The 21,217-nt window shown below is 44.3% G+C and overlaps 1 protein-coding gene across 8 annotated transcripts in view; it reads right to left on the bottom strand.

Moving 5' to 3' along the window:
* The window catches only part of LOC118998350 (protocadherin gamma-C4), a 136,017-nt gene that overhangs the window by 85,677 nt on the left and 29,123 nt on the right, over positions 1–21,217 (bottom strand). The window contains exon 1 of one of the 8 annotated variants that reach the window (XM_037062561.1): positions 18,076–20,763. The exons of 3 other annotated variants lie outside the window; for them this stretch is intronic. In XM_037062561.1, coding sequence (XP_036918456.1) covers positions 18,076–20,499 — 2,424 coding nt within the window. In that variant the 5' untranslated portion in view covers positions 20,500–20,763. Of the gene's footprint in view, positions 1–1,609; positions 4,348–6,508; positions 9,232–14,329; positions 17,050–18,075; positions 20,764–21,217 lie in introns of those variants that run through there. 4 more of the 8 variants (XM_037062495.1, XM_037062494.1, XM_037062568.1 and 1 more) reach the window with 4 other exon arrangements.

Raw genomic sequence — 21,217 nt, 5'->3', positions numbered from 1 at the left:
ACATGCAGTTTTAAAGTAGTCTTAAACTTCTTATTCTCAGAGTTACTGAAACTTACATAATAATTTGGGGACAAGAACACAAAACAGCCCTGGCTGGTGTATCTCAGTGTTTTGAGCACGGGCTGTGAACCAAAATGTCACTGGTTTAATTCCCAGCCACAGCACATGCCTGGGTTGCGGGCCAGGTCTTCAGTGGGAGCCACACGAAAGGCAACCACACATTGATATTTCTCTCCCTGTCATTCTCCCACCTTTCTCCTCTCTCTAAATATAAATAAATATAAATAAAATCTTTTTTAAAAATTAAAAAAGAACACAAGACATAGATAAATTATTACCTCTAGAAAGTAAAAAGTAAGTACAAGACAATTTCTACAAGACATTTCTTTCAGCCGTTTCTAGACACCATTTACTAAGGCAGGTCCTAGGGGAAACCAAGCAAAAGACTGGTACTCATTGAATGGTAAATTTGTCTATGCATGAAATTGGAACTTTTTGCCTTTAAAATGGAAAATTTAGCATTCTCCTTCCCTTCTACAGATAAAATGATGATGAGGAAAGTTCTAGTTACTAATGTTTAAGGCTCCAAATAACAAGACAGATCTAGTGCTTTCCGCCTTCATCGTCTTTAAAAAATATAGCTCAGGGATGAGAGTAAGTGATAGAGGCAATAGCATTTCCTTTTATTTTATCAAGTTTCTCCTTCTGATAACTATAAAGAGGAAGAGGAAGATTCTACATTCAAGAAAACTTGAAGGAACCTAGATAATGATTTGGATTTTCCTAGTGAGTTCATTGAGTCTCATTCTCACACACACGCACAACACATGTAGATTATTTTCTACAATTTTAAGGGATTCAAAGAATTATAAATAGGTAGGTATAAGGAATTAGACATGATGAGTTAACATAAAAAAGGGACAGAAACAGTACCAGTGAAATCAGAGAAGAAAAATACCTGGTAGCATTTTCTTTGCTCAAGGATGATTTCAGTGATTGTCTACTTTAATGTTTACTTATAATAAAAATTTTAAAATGTTAAATAAGCAATGAGAAAATTAGTGAGTACATTTCAATGGCTCTGAAAAAGAGGTAAGAAATTAGTACAAAGTTGCCCTGGCTGGATGCCCAGCTGATTGGGGCTTCATCCATACATCAAGAGGTTGTAGGTTTCATCCCGAGTCAGTGCACATCACATATCTATGTTGCTTCCATCCACCCTCACCCCCACCCCCACCTCAGCACGAAGGAGGGAAGCAACCAATTGTGTTTCTCTCACATTGGTGTTTCTCTTTCTCTCTACCCCACCTCACCTCTCACCTTCTTTACAATCAAGAAACAAATCCTCAGGTGAGGATTAAATATATTTTGGTACAATACTTTTGCCTTGAAAGAAGAGCACACTCTCACTATTTTGTAAATCCAAACTTTGTAAGGTAAGTCTATTTTGCTGAGCATAACTACTTTCAATTCACCACTTCCTTTGAAGCATGGAAGTACAACTTTCTGTCAGGCTAAGATAACTCACTACAATTGGAAATACGTTTTCATATAAATGTGAAAAACTGGGTAGATGATGAAAAGGACTAGACATTTAAATAAAACTCACCGCTGTTAGTGTTTCAGGATGGGAAGTTGACTCACTGGAATTAGAAAATGGAAATAAGGCCCCAGATGAATCACCACAAAGTACATCTTGTCCTGAACTCAACTGCTCCTTACATTTTAGAAAACTGAACTCTGTCTTTCCAGCTTGGGCAACGCACACATTGTAGGAATAAGGTAAAGTCCCTTCACTGTAGATGGGGGGAACCACAGGTCCAGTCTTAGTACAGAGACCCGGCTGAAAGCAATTCCAGGTGGTGGGGCTGGAGGAGCGTCGAAGGCGCAGGGCCACAGCCAGAATCACCGCCAGGAGGAAAAGCACAGAGATCAAGGCCAAGGCCACCACCAGATAAAACTGCAGCTCAGCCTGGGGGTCAGAGGGTGTGAGGCGGTCACTGACATCTGGCAGGACCTCTTGCAGGCTGTCGGCAAATACCAGGAGCAGTGTGGCAGTGGCTGAGAGAGGCGGCTGTCCCCCGTCGCGCACAGCGACCAGCAGGCGCTGGCGGGTCGAGTCTCTGTCACCCAAAGCTCGCGCTGTGCGCACCTCGCCCGTGCGCAGCCCCAGGCTGAACAGTCCAGGCTCACTGGCCTGCAGCACGTGGTAGGACAGCCAGGCATTGTGTCCCGAGTCCGCGTCCACCGCCACCACCTTGGTGACCAGGTAGCCAGGCTGCGCGGCGCGCGGCACTGTGTCGAAGAGCGCAGAGCCGTCGGGACCCAGCGCCGGGTAAAGCACCCTCGGCGCGTTGTCGTTGCGGTCGGTCACCAACACGCGCAGGCTGACATTGGTGCTGAGCGCTGGCGAGCCCTGGTCGCGGGCCTGCAGCGTCAGCTGGAAGGCGCGCAGGTGCTCGTGGTCGAAGGCGCGCTGCGCGAACACGACGCCGCTCTGCGGGTTCACGGACACGTAGGACGACAGCGCCCCTGGCTCCAGGTCACTGGCCACGATGGAGTAGGAGATGAGGCTGTTGGGTCCCAGGTCGGGGTCGGAGGCGCTGACATGCGCAATGGAGGTCCCGGGTGGGTTGTTTTCTGGCACGTGGACCAGGTAGGCAGTCTGTTGGAAAACCGGGGCATTGTCATTGACGTCTCCAATGTGTACTGTGATGGTGGTGCTGGAGGAGAAGGGCGGCTTGCCTCTGTCGGTGGCTGTGATGGTGACATTGTATTCAGGGATCTGCTCCCGGTCTAGAATTCCATCTGTCACTAATTTATATGTGTTTCTTGAAGAAGTTAGCAATTTAAACGGAACTGCACCCCCTAATTTACAAGTGACTTCTCCATTATCTCCGGAATCATTGTCACGGATTTTAAGTAAAGCAATATATGTTCCTAGCCTCGTGTCCTCCATAATAAGATTTGGTAGAGATTGGAATATCACTTGTGGGATATTATCATTTACGTCTAGGACTTCTATCTCCACGGTACATTGGGCAATCATTCCGCCACCATCCCTTGCTTCCAAAACTATGGAATACTCTTTGACTTCCTCAAAATCTAACATATGTCGAGTAATAATTTCCCCAGTAGTAGAATTCAGGTCAAACTGGGTGATCTGGCCTGCTTCAGTGAAAGAGAAGGTGATCTCGGCATTGACACCCTCGTCTTGATCGGTGGCCATCACTCGAGTCACAGTGGTGCCTGGGAACACGTTTTCCAGTAGACTCACTCTGTAGAGCTCTTGGCTGAACACTGGAGGGTTATCATTGGCATCAGTCACTAGGACTTGTATCTGTGCAGTGCTGCTTAGGGGTGGATCCCCACAGTCCAAGGCAGTCAAGGTCAAGCGGTAGGACTTCTGCTCCTCCCGGTCTAAAGGCGTCTTCAATACTAGCTCAGGGTATCTACTACCATCTAATTTTTCCTTATTCACGAGTAAGAAATGATCATTGGGACTTAGCTGGTAGTTCTGTAGTGAGTTGGTACCAATATCTGCATCTTGGGCAGATCCTAAGATAAATCGTGCCTCAGGCTTTGTGGACTCACTAATTTGCAGCTCAAAGGAATTTTGCAAGAATTTGGGGGTGTGATCGTTAATATCCTCGATCTCCACGCTCACGTGGTAAAAGTTCAATGGATTTTCAGCAACAGCCTCAAATTCCAGAGCACAAACTGGCTTCTTCCCACATATCTGCTCCCGGTCCAGCCTGCTGCTCACAAGTAACTCCCCGCGCTCTGCGCTCATAGTGAAGTAAGGCTTCTCAGAACCGACGCGCAGTTTTCGAGTCGGTAACTCGCGGACACTGAGTCCCAGGTCCTTGGCGAGGTTCCCCACCACCGAGCCCTCGGGCATTTCCTCGGGAATCCTGTAGCGGATCGGCTCGGAGAGCGCCGGGCAGAACAAAGACAGCAGCAAGGGAAAGAGCACCGGCGGCCGCTCAGCCCAGCCCCTGAGCCCAGCGCCGCTCCCCATCCCTCTTGCTCCCCCCAGCTTGCTCACCGGCCCGATGTCGCCGGATGACCAGTAATCTCTGTGTTGCCGATGTCCCGAGCTCAGAGCAGGCTTTACCTCCCGCGTGGGGGTGAGGGTTCTTCTTTTCCACAGGAGGAAGGGGTGAAAAGGCTGGCTCGGCGAGTCTGAGACGAGGAAAGTGAGATGCGGCTGCGCGATGCGAGCGCCCTCCAAGCTCTGCACTCTGGCCAACGGCGGCGCCCAGAGTCCGCGGTGGGAAACTGCAGCCTTTGTGGCTTCAGTCTAACCAGATACAGTCATTTCGAATATAATTGTGTACCTGACTGGAACATTTTTAATGTCTATGTATTTAATAATCCTTAGTCTGTACCACCAGAAACCTCATTATCCCAGGTTTTAGGGAAATCACATAGATTTAGTACATAAATTGTTAACATAATTATTCTGCACTAGTAATAGAAAGATGACTGTAACACAGACTTGGTCTAAACAATCTTACAGTACAGTAATTTTGAATACTTATTAATTAGGAACACACTGGCTAAAGTTTTATGCTCCTTTCCTTGTTTTGCTTTACTTTTTGCGTACCTCAATGCTGATTCACTTTAATTTTTTCCAAGAGTATCAGTAATGCCAAAATTGTCTGTAAAAGGGCACGATATTTACCATCATATACCTTTCTTCTTCCTCACTCAAAAAATAGTATATCCAGAAAAGAGTTAGCCTATTATTTTCCTCCAAATTATACAATATTTTCCTAGTTAACAAATGTAACACCAATCCTCAAAGTTACCAGGAGAATAATATTTCACCTTGCAACACAAAATCACTATGGCCTATTGCACTGGGGCATGGTTCCCATTCCTGCACTTATATAACCTCCTCCGATGTCTTCAAACGAAGAAAATAGTTCCTAAAAAGTTTATTTGCAGTAGCTCACTGAATTTAGTGAGTATTTCTTCTGCTTGTTAAAAAAATGTTTTTGAAGCATCTAATAAATTTGATAGGGAAGTATTCTTTTTCAAAAAAGTTGGGACAACTGTAATAGCATTATCAACAAATTATTTTATTTTTTAATAAAATGAAAGATTTAATTACAAGATTTAATACAATATTTTTTAAAGATTTTTATTTATTTATCTTTAGAGGGGAAGGGAAGGAGAGAGGGAGAGATATATCAATGTAAGGTTGCCTCTTGTGTGTCCCCTGATGGGAACTGGCCTGCAACCCAGGCATGTGCCCTGACTGGGAATCAAGCTGTAATCCTTTGGTTCGAAGACCTGTGCTCAATCCACTGAGCTACACCAGCCAGGGCAACAAAATATACTTAAAAAATACTCGATAACTACATTTCTGCTTCACAAAGTGTCAGTAGCATTGTCTGCTCCCCTATATCTGAATATGGAAGAATATATGAAATATACTCACACAACTGCATATTTTATTTACATGGAAAATATCAGAAAACACAACACTATGCTAGAAAAAAATGTTTAAATTAACACTCAAAAGGTCCCAGCAAACAAGATGCTAAACAACTGGTATGTTAAGCTATACTGAAATGTTATACTTAGAGTATGGAAGTAGTAATTAATTCCAGATCAGGTTAGTCCCCCACTGGGACTGAATTTCTCAACACACCAAGTGAGTCAATTCCAACTACTGGCCCAGGACTCGAGCGTGTGAGGTATTTGTTCACAAAGCCAGCACCCCAGTACCCTGCTTGGAGAGCCACACTTCACATGGGTGCACAACTGCAAAACCATATTGCTGTGGTACAATACGTAACTGCCTATTTCACAAGTGCCACTTATAATACTTGTAAACACATTTTATTTACTGTCATATTTTATTGGTTTTGAACGACGACCTCCAGTGTTGCATTAGACTCCATATTGGTCATTGATATAGATCTTAGTGAAGCCTGACGCACATATCTTTGTCAGGCATGTACCGATCTTCCAGCAGGACCCAACTTTAATAGATAAGTATGCCTTAAATAGGCCAGAAATGAAATAGGCCTTGATATTTCAAGGTCATCAAGTTGAGGAACATGGAGGCAGAATCCAGACAGAAAAAAAAAACTTCAGATGATCAGCAACAGCCTTTTATAGATCTGATCCATAGAGAATCCTGAGAAGAAGCCTTTTGCTAACTTAGTACAATGAGAAAGACATAATTCATTCTCATTTATAAACTACATGAATTAAGAACATTAAGAAGAAAATAGGTGGAAGGTATAAATATGTGATAGTCCACTGATTCACAATCTTATCCATAGGTATTCACCATGGAAATGATACCAAATTCTACATTTATAAGTGTTCCATGTTAAAAGGTCACCACCGAAATAAACCATGTGACATGCTTTCAATTTTGAAGGTTTTTTCACCCCATTTTCAAAACACTGGCTTCATAAACAATGAAGACATTTACACAAAATGTAATTTTTCCAGGACATCAAGATAAATGAATAACTGAACTCACCTGAATGCTTTGGGCTTCATCATTACATTTATGAAAATCTATGGGTGCTGACATGGGATCTATTTTCTCACAGCTCTCCTGGCTGATGAGCGTGTCCGCATAGTTGGGCTGCGGGAAGATCAGGTGACTCTTCCAAGAGTCCGCCGTGAGGGAGACCTCGTGGGAGTAGGTCTGCAGGAACGCCCGCACCCCGTCCATGCCCACAAAGTGGGAGGCGGGCATCCCCACCAACCCCCCTCCTGAAGCCTGGAGCAGACGTGACTCGTGCCAGCGCCTCAGCCTGAGTGCCAGCAGCACGATGACAAAGGCAAGGAAGACGCAGGAGACCACGGTCACTGCCACCACTAGGTACAGCGTGAGGCCTGAAGCATCAGAGTTGTGTGGGACCTCCAGGCTGCCCAGCTCTTCCAGAACGTCTGGGATGCTGTCAGCCACAGCTACCGTAAGTGTGACGGTGGCCGACAGAGGGGGCTGGCCGTGGTCCTGAACAGCCACCACCAGGCTCTGCTTGAGTGAGTCTCTGTCCAGCAGGGCACGTGCAGTGCGCACCTCGCCCGTGTGCAGCCCCACCAGGAAGAGCCCTGGCTCGCTGGCCTTGAGCAGGCGGTAGGACAGCCAGGCGTTCTGGCCTGAGTCTCTGTCCACTGCCACGACTTTGGTCACCAGGTAGCCGGGTTCTGCAGAGCGGGGTGCCAGTTCCACACCAGTGGAGCCATCAGTGGGGATGGCAGGGTAGAGGATCTCTGGTGCATTGTCATTCTGGTCCAGAATGAACAGACTCAGTGACACATTGCCGCTGAGTGGTGGGTCCCCGCTGTCATGTGCAGTCACGCTCAATTGCAAGTCATGGAAGTGCTCATAGTCGAAGGAGTGCAATGCATACAGGACACCAGTGTCAGAGTTGATGGAGACATAGGAGGAGAGAGGCGCACCGTGGATAGTGTCTTCCTCCAGGGAGTAGGTGATGTGGGCGTTCTCATTGCTGTCAGGGTCGTGAGCATTCACAGAGAATATGGAGGCCCCTCTGGGGTTGTTCTCAGGGACATAGACAGAGTAGGAGGAGTGGGGAAAGGAAGGTGGGTTGTCATTGGTGTCTGCCACCCTTAGGGAGATGTGAGTTTCTGTGGACAATGGTGGGGTTCCACCATCTGTGGTTTTCAATGTGATATTGTACCCAGAGAGTATTTCTCGGTCTAGGATTTTTTCTGTCACCAATCTATAATAGTTGTCTATTGATCTTTCTAACTTAAAAGGTAGATTTTCTGAAATAGTGCAGGTCACCTCGCCATTCTTCCCAGAATCTCGGTCTTGAAGGTAGAAAAGAGCAATTACTGTTCCAGGAGGTGTGTCTTCAGGGATTGAGCTGCTTACAGATGTTATAGTCACTTCTGGGGCATTGTCATTTATATCTAAAATGGTGATCAGTACTTTAGTCCTTGTCATACTACCAGGACCATCCTGAGCTTGAACTTCCATTTCATAGTAGCTGGATTCTTCATAATCTAGGCCTTCTAAAGTTGATAATTCTCCTGTATGGGAGTTCAGCTGGAATATCTGTAGAATTTTTGGAGTGATTTTCCAAAAAGAGTAAGTCACTTCACCATTGACTCCCTCATCTAGGTCAACAGCACTTACTGTGAGCAGTCTTGTGCCCACTGGCACATTCTCAGGGACAGTTACTTGGTACAGAGGCAAAGAGAAGACTGGTGCGTGGTCATTCACATCCACCACTGCTACCTGGATGCGGGCTGTGCCAGATAAGGGCGGGTCACCACCGTCAGAGGCTGTGAGGAGAAGGTGGTGAACCGCCTCTTCCTCCCGGTCCAGCACTTGCTCCAGCACTAATTCCGGATACTTAGTTCCATCATCTCCAGTTTGCACAACCAGGGAGAAGTGGCGATTGGGGCTGAGCTGGTAGCTCTGGAGGGAATTCGTGCCCACATCCGGATCCCTAGCTTCTTTTAACGGAAACCGCACCCCGGGAGCTGTATTCTCCATTATTTTAACATTCATTTCTTCAGTCAAGAACCTAGGAGCATTGTCATTAATATCCACTATTTCCACTTCTATAGGGTAAAGATTCATTTTATCTTCCATCAGGATGTTAAAACTCACCAGACACCGCGCACTCTGCGCACAGAGCTCCTCCCGGTCTATCCTGCCCGCGGTGACCAAGCTGCCACTCCGCGGGTTCAGAGCGAAAAGCTGCGACCTACCTCTGGGGACGATGCGGACTCCGCGCTCCGCCAGCTCCTGGGCCTCCAGCCCCAGACTCTTGGCGATATTACCCACAAAAGACCCTTTGTCTGTCTCCTCCAGCACAGAATAGAGAATGTGTCCTGCCCAAGCTTCGCTGTGGGTCCCCAGGAGGATGGAGAGCAGGATGAATCCTCTGTAATCCCGGCCCCTCTTTGGAGCCGCCATTGCTGTCCTGCAGATCTTTAGACCCTGGACTTCTCCTGCTGTGATTCTGGGTGCTGGTGTGTCGACGTGGAGCCTCTGTATTCGGAAAAGGAACCCCAAATTCAGTAGAATAGAGGTCTGCGTTTGGAGCCTCTTGGAGAAGAGTTTTTCTCAGTCTGCCGTTTCTTTGCGCTGTGAAACTCGGTAGTTCCGGCGTATCTTTTTCTCCTGGTTGGTGAACAGCGGCGCTCAGAGTCCTTACTACGTTACTGCACCGTATTGAAGAAAATACTGGTAACTGATTTTTCAGATAAATTGTTTTATTCTTCAAAATTCTTCCGTTTATACTTCTTTAATCCATATATCTCCTCCATTATTTAAAAATCAGTTTTAAAAACTGTGAATTGATGTGGCAATGTTCACTTGTGAGTGTTTATTAATCCCTTTGTTTTTTCAAAATTCTTTGGCTTGCATTGCAACTTTGAACTAACTCTTGGGCACTGCTTCACACTTTATTACACGCAGAGGAAAATCAGCCATTACAGGTTTAAAGAGCATGATTTATTTTTAAATGGTGCGTGTATACATAAGAAAGATGTTACATAGAAAATGTTTACATCAAAGTAAAATAAATAAATTCAATGCTATTGAACACAACTGTGCTCTAGACACCACCACATACAACTCCGAGAGTCAAAATTTTCTTTATATTATGAAGAGATAATTCAATAAAGCTTTTGATTGGACGAAATTTTGAAGATGGTTTAGTTCAATACATTCATTGTTATGATTTTTTAAAAGAGGGAGAGGGAATTGCCTTGTCCTGGACTATGAAATAGTAGAACCAATATTAGAATATAAATATCTTCACTCCCAGTCTTTTGAGGAAAAAAAGAGGAAGCACTGTTGGCCAGAACCATTAGTTGCTGTTTCATGCTCAAAAAGTACTGTTAGAGACGAGAATCCAAGCAGCAATAATCAGCTATAGAAGCAACACATTTTGTGCAGATGGCCCAAATAAGCAGAGCTTCTACTGGTTGTTGATTCATAAGACAGTGGGTTTGACTGCTTTTTTTCATTATGCAATTCAAATAATCACCCTATTCTAGAATAATTGAAGAAAAATATGTCTCTAGGCAGACAGCCTTTGAGCATACAAGCAGGACTGCCCTGAGAGCGCCCTTAAAAGTACTAATTTCTACACTGATGTTAATTAAGGGAAACTCAATTGTTGATTGATCTGAGGCTACTCTTATCTGGTAGGAATACAATAAATCATCCTTCCACATAGTTGCAGGGAGAAAAAGAGTGAGGTGTTTTGGAATGAAGATGTAGCAAGACACCCTTGCTTTGTAAACTGCGATTTCCCCAGGGGAGTAGACAGCAGCAGAAGGGGGAGAGACCAGAGGTAACACTGAAAATGATTAGCCTAGTTGGTGTTCTGATGGCATTGTTCCAAAATACAGGGAATACTTTGAATGAAATGCTGTTTCATTCTGTTAAAATAACTAATAGTCATGTTTGTTTTCAACAAGCAGATAAAAGAACTTTTTGATTAAGGGGACCAATATGAGTATTACAGATTAATTCCATAAACAAGAGTTATACATTGTTTGTTTAGTAGCAATTTTGAACTTCTTGCTCATGTAAGCAAAATATATGGTCATCAAAGATCATGAGCACTTGCAGACATTTGCAAACAAAACTTTCATGCCTGGATATTATGGCTCCCAATGCCCTGATCTCTTTCTATCTGATACTTCAACACTCATAGTGTCATCATATGTTTGTCCTTATTCTATTATTTCTTAAAAGTCTCAATTAACATTACTTCGGGCATCTTTCTTGGAGTTAAATAAATAAATACTATCTAGACAAATGAGATTATAGACATACTCTGAACATAAAGCATACTTCAGGGAGTAAATGGCTGCATTATCTCTAGTATCAAGTTGTCTAAGTTATTTTACAACCTAAAATTAAATATTAAGGATCTCTACTACAGCACCACAGTATGTTTACATATAAGCCAACTACCTTCTTAAAAGATTTTATAGACCCTGGCTGGTGTAGCTCAGTGGATTGAGCGCGGGCCTGCGAACCAGAGGATCGCAGTTCGATTCCCAGCCAGGGCACATGCCTGGGTTGCAGGCCGGTTCCCTGCAGGCCAACTCCCAGCAGGGGACGCACGGAAGGCAACCATACATTGATGTTTCTCTCCCTCTCTCCTTCCCCTCTAAAGATAAGTAAATAAAATCTTTAAAAAATTTAAAAAGATTTTATAGTTTTACTTTTAGAATTTTATAGTTTTAAAGGGAGTATGTTATTATTGATGACGTTTTGGGGCAGAATTTTGATCTTCATTTGTTTCCTTGCGTTAAAAAATTATATGGAAAGTTTATTTGACTTCCAAGGCATTAAGTTGTCTTCTCTCCTTTCTTTATGGAACTTTTTTTTTAAATTGAAGAACGATTTGTTCTGACTTCTGTTTAAGTTGTCATTCTCAGGCAGATATAAATATTTTCCAATAATTGTCTCTGAGATTTTACTCCTTCCTCTCTGATAAGTGGCAATTCAACAGATGTTTGATCAGAAACTGGTGTTTTTCACAGATGATAAAATAGCCCAATTATTTGGTATATTTTTTCCCTGATGCTTCAAAATTTAGTATATGCTCAAAATCTCAGACTGCCTATTTTATTCATATAACCTGTAATGTACATAGGTCAAAGAGCCTCATTTAGTTGGAACTTAGCAAATCACATGGTTGCCAGGACTGAACACTTGATCAGTCCACATGAATGACTTCCCATTGTGAGAGTAGAACCTGATAGTTTTTCTGTCAGTAAAATATTTTGTTTAAACAAAAGGGTCACAGATGACTCAGGTAAGAGAATAAAAGAAACCAGCCTACTTCCCAGTTAGTGAGCAGAGAAAAAAATAAACTACTGTATTATCAGTGGAACTAGTTTGTGAGCATTGCTTATAACATGAAGGTTCAAGATGTACCATATTTTGCTATATGTAATGTGCACCTTTACATTTACATGTGCATGTTTTTTACATGTGCAAAAAACAATGTCATGTTTTGTGCACATTATACACAGAATAATTGTACCCATGGCATGTAATCATTACGCCCATGTATAATGTGCATCTATATTTTCTCTAAAAAATTTAGGCAAAAAGTGTGCATTATACATGGCAAAATATGGTACTTTACATCATCCAGAACTGGTGATATAATAAAATAACATTTATACTTTCAGAATGTATGAAATAAATCATAATATTTGTATAAAAGACCATTTGAGTCCCTTGATCAAAACCCAAGATTCAAGTTCTCTAAAATTATCATTTATTATCAAATTCTGATTAAAATCACCAGAGAATTATATAAAAAATGTTCAAGCAAATCAGATTAGAAAATGTGTGTGGCTATAATCTCTTGGCTAGTAATATATATTTGAATTCTTGAAATAAATAATTCTACAACTGCTGAGGCCCTGGCTGGCGTAGCTCAGTGGAATGAGTGTGGGCCTGCAAACCACACGATCGCAGTTCGATTCCCAGTCAGGGCACATCCCTGGTTTGCAGGCCAGTTCCCAGCAGGGGACTTGTGAGAGGCAACCATACATTGATATTTCTCTCCTTCTCTCCTTCCCTTCCCCTCTAAAGATAAATAAATAAAATCTTAAAAAAATAATTCTACAACTCCTGAAATGTAATGACCACAATATTGATTTGGAAAAACATATATTACCCTTAGAAGATAATTTAAGGACATTAACTAAATCAGTCTTTATGAAGACTGACAATTTCAGGTTACAGAAGAAGTTCTCACTAATTTTCAACGTATTTTCTCAGTTGTTTACTTCACATGTGAACTTGTTTATTTTAGATACACAAGTGACCAATCGATTATATATCAGATCATAGAATACTCCAGCTCACAACTGGAATAGAAATTGACTATCATGTAGCTCAACAACTTATCAAATTATATTATCCTAGTATTCTATTAATTCCATGGCCATCAACTTACCTTTGAAGAGTGCCAAAAATAAAATCTCTTAACTCTTTAGCAATCCATTTTCTGATAAAACAACTTTGACATCTCAAAACTTTGCTTTTTTATTTGCCTATTCATCAAGCCATAGTTTCAATGACACTTTTGGGCCACAATGTATTAGACTAATTATTCTTTTCAAATGACAACCCTCCTTTCCTTACATATTTGAGTAGAGTTTTTACATGACAGAGCCTTATTTTATTTGGGTTAAATATGCTAATTGTTTAAATCCTTACTCGGATACTAGTAAGTCTTCATTCTTCCATTCACTAGTCACTTCTCTATTTTTAGAGATACATCCTGTAAGTAGACATGAATAGCATATTTTAAAGTTTATTTTAATTTTTAAATATTATCAAGCACACAGATTGTAGAAGGCATTGTAGTAGGCATACAGCATCAGATGCATATATTTATTTGTTAGCAATTGAGTAATTATAATAATGGTGAGGTCAACAAGTATTTGTTCACTGTATTGATTTATAGTTTGACAAACTTTTAGGCAACTTTTTATATTTTATTTCTCCATAATTTCTGTGAGGTAAATAAGACAAGTCTTTTTAAATTTCTTTTAGTTTAAGAGCTATAGGTATTGTGACTGGCCCAAAAGGAGTAACAGACAGCTCCAGGGGTATAATTCAGGCCTTCAAACACCAGTGATTATGTCTTCCTAATTACTTTAATCTTTTATATAAATAATGTTTGATTCAGAAGTGGTAATGGAAAAATATCCCTCACAGATGTCCATAATTTTAGAAAATACTCACTATTAAGTAAAAGGGGGGGGAACCAAGATATTGATCTTTGAGACTGCAATTCAGTTATTCTCACCTTAGAAAAATAATCTCAGACCTCTGGCTGGTGTAGGTCAGTTGATTGGCACATTGTCCAGTAAACTGAAAGGTCTTAGTTATTGAACTAGAATTGTCTTGTCAGAGCACAGGACTAGGTGGTGGGTCGCCCCAAAACCCCTCAAATGGGGGGGCACACAGGAGAAGGAACCAATCCATGTTTCTCTCCCTCCCTCCCCCTCTTTAAGCATGTCCTCTAGTGAGGATTAAACAAAAAAGAATCTAAGAAATGTCACATAATAGGAAAAACACCCTAAGAAATGTATGTAACCACAGGCAAAAAGAACTTGCCAAGAAGAAAAAAGTGAAAAAAAATTCTAGACTATACATAAGATTATTTTGGTAAAATTTGAGAAAACCAAGACTTAATATAACTTCATTGACAAAAATCTTGAACTTATGATTCACTGCAAAACACTGAGAAAACTAAGCACTGATCACAGAGAATTTTTAAATTTCTTATTCAAATAAAACCAATAAAAGCAATAATCTCACCTGAGTAAAGGAATCTTCCTCTTTACACAACCCTGAATCTTCCTGAATCAAAAGTGGCTCGCTTTTCTCACAGCTCTCCTGGCTGATGAGCGTGTCTGCATAGTTGGGCTGCGGGAAGATCAGGTGACTCTTCCGAGAGTCTGCCGTGAGGGAGACCTCGTGGGAGTAGGTCTGCAGGAACGCCCGCACCCCGTCCACGCCCACAAAGTGCGAGGCGGGCATGCCCACCAACCCCCCTCCAGAAGCCTGCAGCTGGCGTGACTTTTGCCAGCGCCACAGTCTGAGCGCCAGCAGCACGATGACAAAGGCAAGAAAGATGCAAGAGACAGCGGCCACCGCCACAACCAGGTACAGCGTGAGGCCTGAAGCATTAGAGTTGTGTGGGACCTCCAGGCTGCCCAGCTCTTCCAGAACGTCTGGGATGCTGTCAGCCACAGCCACCGTGAGTGTGACAGTGGCCGACAGAGGGGGCTGGCCGTGGTCCTGAACAGCCACCACCAGGCTCTGCTTGAGTGAGTCTCTGTCCAGCAGGGCACGTGCAGTGCGCACCTCGCCCGTGTGCAGCCCCACCAGGAAGAGCCCTGGCTCGCTGGCCTTGAGCAGGCGGTAGGACAGCCAGGCGTTCTGGCCTGAGTCTCTGTCCACTGCCACGACTTTGGTCACCAGGTAGCCGGGTTCTGCAGAGCGGGGTGCCAGTTCCACACCAGTGGAGCCATCAGTGGGGATGGCAGGGTAGAGGATCTCTGGTGCATTGTCATTCTGGTCCAGAATGAACAGACTCAGTGACACATTGCCGCTGAGTGGTGGGTCCCCGCTGTCATGTGCAGTCACGCTCAATTGCAAGTCATGGAAGTGCTCATAGTCGAAGGAGTGCAATGCATACAGGACACCAGTGTCAGAGTTGATGGAGACATAGGAGGAGAGAGGCGCACCGTGGATAGTGTCTTCCTCCAGGGAGTAGGTGATGTGGGCGTTCTCATTGCTGTCAGGGTCATGAGCATTCACAGAGAATATGGAGGCCCCTCTGGGGTTGTTCTCAGGGACATAGACAGAGTAGGAGGAGTGGGGAAAGGAAGGTGGGTTGTCGTTGGTGTCTGCCACGTTTAGGGAGATGACTGTTTCTGTAGACAGAGGTGGCACTCCTTTGTCGGTGGCTGTCACTGTGATGTTGTACATTGATACCTGTTCTCGATCTAGAACTGTATTGGTCACTAATCTATAGTAATTGTCAACTAATTTTTCCAGCTCAAATGGAAGACTTCTTGAGATGGAACATGTTACCTGGCCATTCATTCCCGAGTCACGATCATGTACTTGAAAAAGAGCAATTACTGTTCCTGGAGGCATACTTTCAGCAATTGACTTGCTTCCAAATGTGACTCCCACTTCTGGTACATTATCATTCACATCCAAGATGGTTATTAAGACTTTTGCTCTGTCCTGTAGGCCTGCCCGATCCCGGGCTTCAACATCTAGCTCATAAAAACTGGAGTCCTCATAGTCTAGATTTGCAGAAGTTGATATTTCTCCAGTGAATACATTCAAGGAGAAAAGTTTTGAGACCTTTTCTGTTACCCTCACAAAGGAATATGTTATTTCAGCATGGACTCCTTCATCCTGGTCGGTGGCATTTACTGACAACACTGATGTACCTACTGGCAGGTTTTCAGGAACACTCACAAGATAGACAGGCTGAGTAAACATGGGAGCATTGTCATTGGCATCTAGGACAGTTACCACAATTTGTGCCACACCTGAACGGACAGGGTCACCGCCATCCATTGCAGTAAGAACCAAATGGTGACTGGACTCCCTCTCCCGGTCCAGAGCATGCTCCAGCACCAGCTCTGGGTATTTGGGCCCAGGGGCTCCACTTGGTACATCCACCGAGAAGTGACTATTCCCGCTGAGCTTGAAGCCCTGAAGAGAGTTCATTCCCACATCCGGGTCAGAGACCTCCATTAGTGGAAAGCGAGAGGATGGGGCTGCATTCTCGAGAATTTTCACTTCCATTTCCTCCCTTAAGAATCGGGGTGTATTATCATTAATGTCTACTATTTCCACTTCTACAGGATAAAGACTCAGTTTGTCCTCAACAAGGATACTAAAACTCACCAAACACCGCAAGCTTTGAGCACAGAGCTCCTCCCTGTCTATCCTGCCCGCGGTGACCAAGCTGCCGCTTCGGGGATTCAGAGCAAAGAGGGGTGTCCTACCTCTGAAGACGATGCGGACTCCATGCTCTGCCAGTTCCTGAGGCTTTAGCCCGAGATCGTTGGTGATGTTGCCCACGAAGGAGCCTCTGTCAAGTTCCTCAGGAATAGAGTAGAGAATAGGCCCGGCCTGCGCCCCGACCCCCCACAGCGTCCCCTGCAGCATAAAAAGCAGGACTAATCCGCTGTGGCACCGGCGCCTTTGCAGAGCCATTACGGGCTCCTTTTGGACTTCTCTGGGGGGAGTGTTATGAGTAGGGGGCCGCATCGCTCTTGGGCTTCTCAGAATTACAGTTCCAGGTCCACAAACAAGCAGAAATCAGATGTGAAGTGTCTTAGGTCAGAATTTTTGCGCAACTGCAGAGCTTTTGTGTCTGATCTGCTTTGTGCTGGGAGGATATGACTCCAGTACCCATTGCTTTGCTTACCCAGGTTAGTGAACAGCGACACTTAGAGTCCTAACTTAATACTACAACGTTTTGTGAAATCCTCACACAGAGGATTTTAATTCTGTTAAATCTGCTCATAAAATTTCTCTCCCCAAGAATGAGAAGCATTTGGAAAAATAAAAGAGCCTATTTTTAAATAATTGTATATGTTCCCTAAACTTTACTGTTCTTTTTTGGTGGCACTATCTCTTACAGGCTTGAAGAACAGAAATATTACATTTTTCTGTAAATTTTGAATTATCACACTCCACCATCCCTTAGTTTATCCCACTTTCAATAAGGTCACCACCGCAAACATATTTGAACCAATCCACTTGGTGTCAGTTTTGTCATTTTTTAAAATTTATTATTATTTTTAAAAATTTATTATTATTATTTATTTAAAATTATCTATTTTCATTAACATATAGATTAGAACTGCCCTAATTTAGCCAGTATCTGTTTGTTCTTTTAAAAATGACCACATGAAGTTAAATATATGAGGTACAATTCAAATATGTTTAAAACACATATTAAAACACAATTTAGGGTTGACACCATTGAAACTAAGAAAACCACTTGTCTAGATTTACTTTTAATTATATATAGATAATGTGTCTCACAAGTACAGTATGAGGAACTAAAGTATTAAAATGTTTCAGAATGTACTACTTTAGGATTAATAAAAAATTTCAAGACAGCCCTGGCTGGTGTGGCTCAGTGGATTGAGTGCCAGCCTGTGAAGCAAAGGGTCATTGGTTCGATTCCCAGTCAGAGCACATGCCTGGCCCCCGCATAGGGGCTGTGTGAGAGGCCACCACACACTGATGTTTCTCTCCTTCTCCTTCTCACTCCCTTCCCCTCTAAAAATAAATAAAAATAAAATCTTTTAAAAAATTTAAGACCATCACAAGATGACTGCATAAAAGATCACCTGCAACACGGATAAGTGAACAAAGAATTTCTACCATGCCCATTGCATGTCCTCCCCAAATCAATGAAACACAAAATCAGGATATATTTAGCTCATATCTGTTTTACCTCTAAAATAATGAACTGAAACCTAATCATACTTATGTGAGGAAAGGACTTTGAAGTAACTCACCTCTTGCAAATGGACTGAATCAGAAGTCATTTTGGGATTGTCATTGCTGTTACTTCCAAACCAAGAGGCTTCATTGCATAGTAGATCTTGTGGTGGAGCATTATCAGGGTTTATATCGAAAAATTTAAACTCGGTTTTTGAGGAGTGTGAGGCGGCACACAGATTGTAAGAATAGGGCAAAGTCCATTCGCAGTAGTTGGGGGAAAGCCCAGGTCCAGTCTTGGAGCAGACTCCACCAGTTCGAAAGCAACTCCAAGCAGGGGGGCCGGAGGAGCGTCGCAGGCTCAGCGCCACGGCCAGAATCACCGCCAGGAGGAAGAGCACAGAGATCAAGGCCAAGGCCACCACCAGATAAAACTGCAGCTCAGTCTGGGGGTCAGAGGGTGTGGGACGCTCGCTGAGGTCCGGCAGGGCCTCTTGTAGGCTGTCAGCGAAGACCAGGAGCAGCGTGGCAGTGGCTGAGAGAGGCGGCTGTCCCCCGTCGCGCACAGCGACCAGCAGGCGCTGGCGGGTCGAGTCTCTGTCACCCAAAGCTCGCGCTGTGCGCACCTCGCCCGTGCGCAGCCCCAGGCTGAACAGTCCAGGCTCACTGGCCTGCAGCACGTGGTAGGACAGCCAGGCATTGTGTCCCGAGTCCGCGTCCACCGCCACCACCTTGGTGACCAGGTAGCCTGGCTGCGCGGCGCGCGGCACTGTGTCGAAGAGCGCAGAGCCGTCGGGACCCAGCGCCGGGTAAAGCACCCTCGGCGCGTTGTCGTTGCGGTCGGTCACCAACACGCGCAGGCTGACATTGGTGCTGAGCGCTGGCGAGCCCTGGTCGCGGGCCTGCAGCGTCAGCTGGAAGGCGCGCAGGAGCTCGTGGTCGAAGGCGCGCTGCGCGAACACCACGCCGCTCTGCGGGTTCACGGACACGTAGGACGACAGCGCCCCTGGCTCCAGGTCACTGGCCATGATGGAGTAGGAGATGAGGCCGTTGGGTCCCAGGTCGGGGTCGGAGGCGCTGACGTGCGCAATGGAGGCCCCGGGCGGGTTGTTTTCTGGCACATGAACCAGGTAGGTGGTCTGTTGGAAAACCGGGGCGTTGTCGTTGACATCAGCTACGTTCAAGGTAACACTTCTATTGGAGGAGAGGGGAGGTTTGCCTTTGTCGGTGGCTGTGATGGTAATGTTGTATTCTGGAGTCTGCTCTCGATCTAGGGCTCCATCTGTAACCAACTTGTATGTGTTTTTTGTTTCTTGAACTATTTTAAATGGTAAACTTCCACTTAGTTGGCACAGAGTTTCCCCATTAAATCCAGAGTCCAGATCATGTGTTTTGATCAGGGCAACCACGGTCCCTCGCTCTACATCTTCTTGTATAAGCTTAGATTCAGAATCCAGGGTTATCTCAGGAGCATTGTCATTTTCATCCAAAATATCTATTTGTATTTTACAATGTGCTGTGTGACGTCCACCATCCTTTGCTTCTACCCCAATTATGTAGTGCTCTCTCTCTTCAAAGTCCAGTCCTCCGCCAATGGAGAGTTCCCCTGTTTTACTGTTCAGCTTGAACAGTTGTCTCACTGCTTCACCAATGTTGATGAAAGCATAGGTGATCTCGGCATTGACGCCCTCATCCAAGTCAGTGGCTGTCACTCTTAGCACAGAGGAGCCAACTGGCAGGTTCTCTGGAACACTGACCCTGTACATGTCCTGGGTGAACACTGGGGGGTTATCATTTGCATCCACCACAACCACCCTGATCTGGGTAGTGCAGCTTCTGGCAGGCTCACCCCCATCCACAGCAGTGAGGACCAGGTAGTGGCAGGACTTTTCTTCCCTGTCCAGGGGAGCCTTCACTACCAGTTCTGGGTACCTGCTGCCATCAGGGTTCTCTTTCTGGTTCAAAGAGAAGTGTGGGTCAGGGCTGAGGTAGTACTGCTGCAGGGAATTGACCCCGACATCTGAGTCTTGTGCGGATTCTAAGACAAAGGTGGCTCCAGTTAGGGCCAGCTCACTAATTTCCAGTTCAGTGATATTTCGGCTGAAGGTCGGTGGGTTGTCGTTGACATCCTGAATTATCACAGCTATATGAAAGAAGTTCAAAGGCTTTTCAGCAACCATTTCGAATTCCAGAACACACGTCGACTTTTTGCCACAAATCTGCTCACGGTCTATACGGTCGCTCACAAGTAAGTTCCCGCTCTCCGGGCTCACCGTAAAGAATTTCTTCTCAGCACTAACCCGCAGGTTCCGAGTAGGCAAATCTCGAACGCCAAGCCCCAGATCCTTGGCGAGGTTCCCCACTAGGGAGCCCCTGGCCAGCTCCTCCGGGATAGTGTAGAGGATCGGCTCGGACAGCGCGGGGCAGAACAGAGGCAGCAGCAGGAAAAAAGGCATTCTCTTCCGCCCAGCCCGGCCCTGCGGTCCCCAGAGGTTTCCCATTCCCTTTTCCGAGCCTTTGCCTTACTGATTCCGTAGAGCAGCGATCCAAAACGATCCGAAGAACTCTCTGGGCAATAGTGATCCCTTTATTTGTCTTGGCAGGCAGGTTCTTTGATAGATCTCTCTTCTGCAGGGAGCCGGAGAGAATGTGCACTGTTTTCCTGGTTCCGCGGTTTGGTGGCGATTCCTTTGCGTCAGAAGTAGCTAGCACTTCCCTTAGTACTAGCCAACAGCGACACCCTGCGTCTCGACTGCGGAACTGCAGTAGTGATGACTAAATCCGCTCCAAATACGAAGCCTCCTACAAGACATTTCCATTGTGTCTGATACAGATACTTTTTGTATACATTTTACAAGGACATAACATTTAAAATATTTACTGTATCTTCCGTCTGGTTGTCATTTCTTTGAATGTGAACTTTACTCACCCAAATCAAGTGAGTTTTACTCGTCAAAGAGCAGGGATACCTTGCTGAAGGTATTTATTGAAATAGTCGTGCTTTTAGTTTCCATTGCCATGAAATGATTGCAATAACTTCTTCCCTGCTTGCCTTAGTAGAACTCAGTACCAAATAAAATAATATATAGAAAATAATGCAAATGAAAGTGTTAGTGGTGACGGAAGGTGTAATATGTAAATTCTTAAAAATTTGATACGTATTGTTATTCTACTCTATTTTCTTTTAACTCATAAAAGTAATAAATCTCATAGGTTTTG

Source organism: Sturnira hondurensis, unplaced genomic scaffold (genome assembly GCF_014824575.4).
Source record: "Sturnira hondurensis isolate 20B ecotype Veracruz unplaced genomic scaffold, ASM1482457v3 Scaffold0001120, whole genome shotgun sequence".
Taxonomy (NCBI): domain Eukaryota; kingdom Metazoa; phylum Chordata; class Mammalia; order Chiroptera; family Phyllostomidae; genus Sturnira; species Sturnira hondurensis.
Note: the sequence above shows the minus strand (reverse complement) of the source record. Positions and strands in the feature narration are given on the sequence as shown.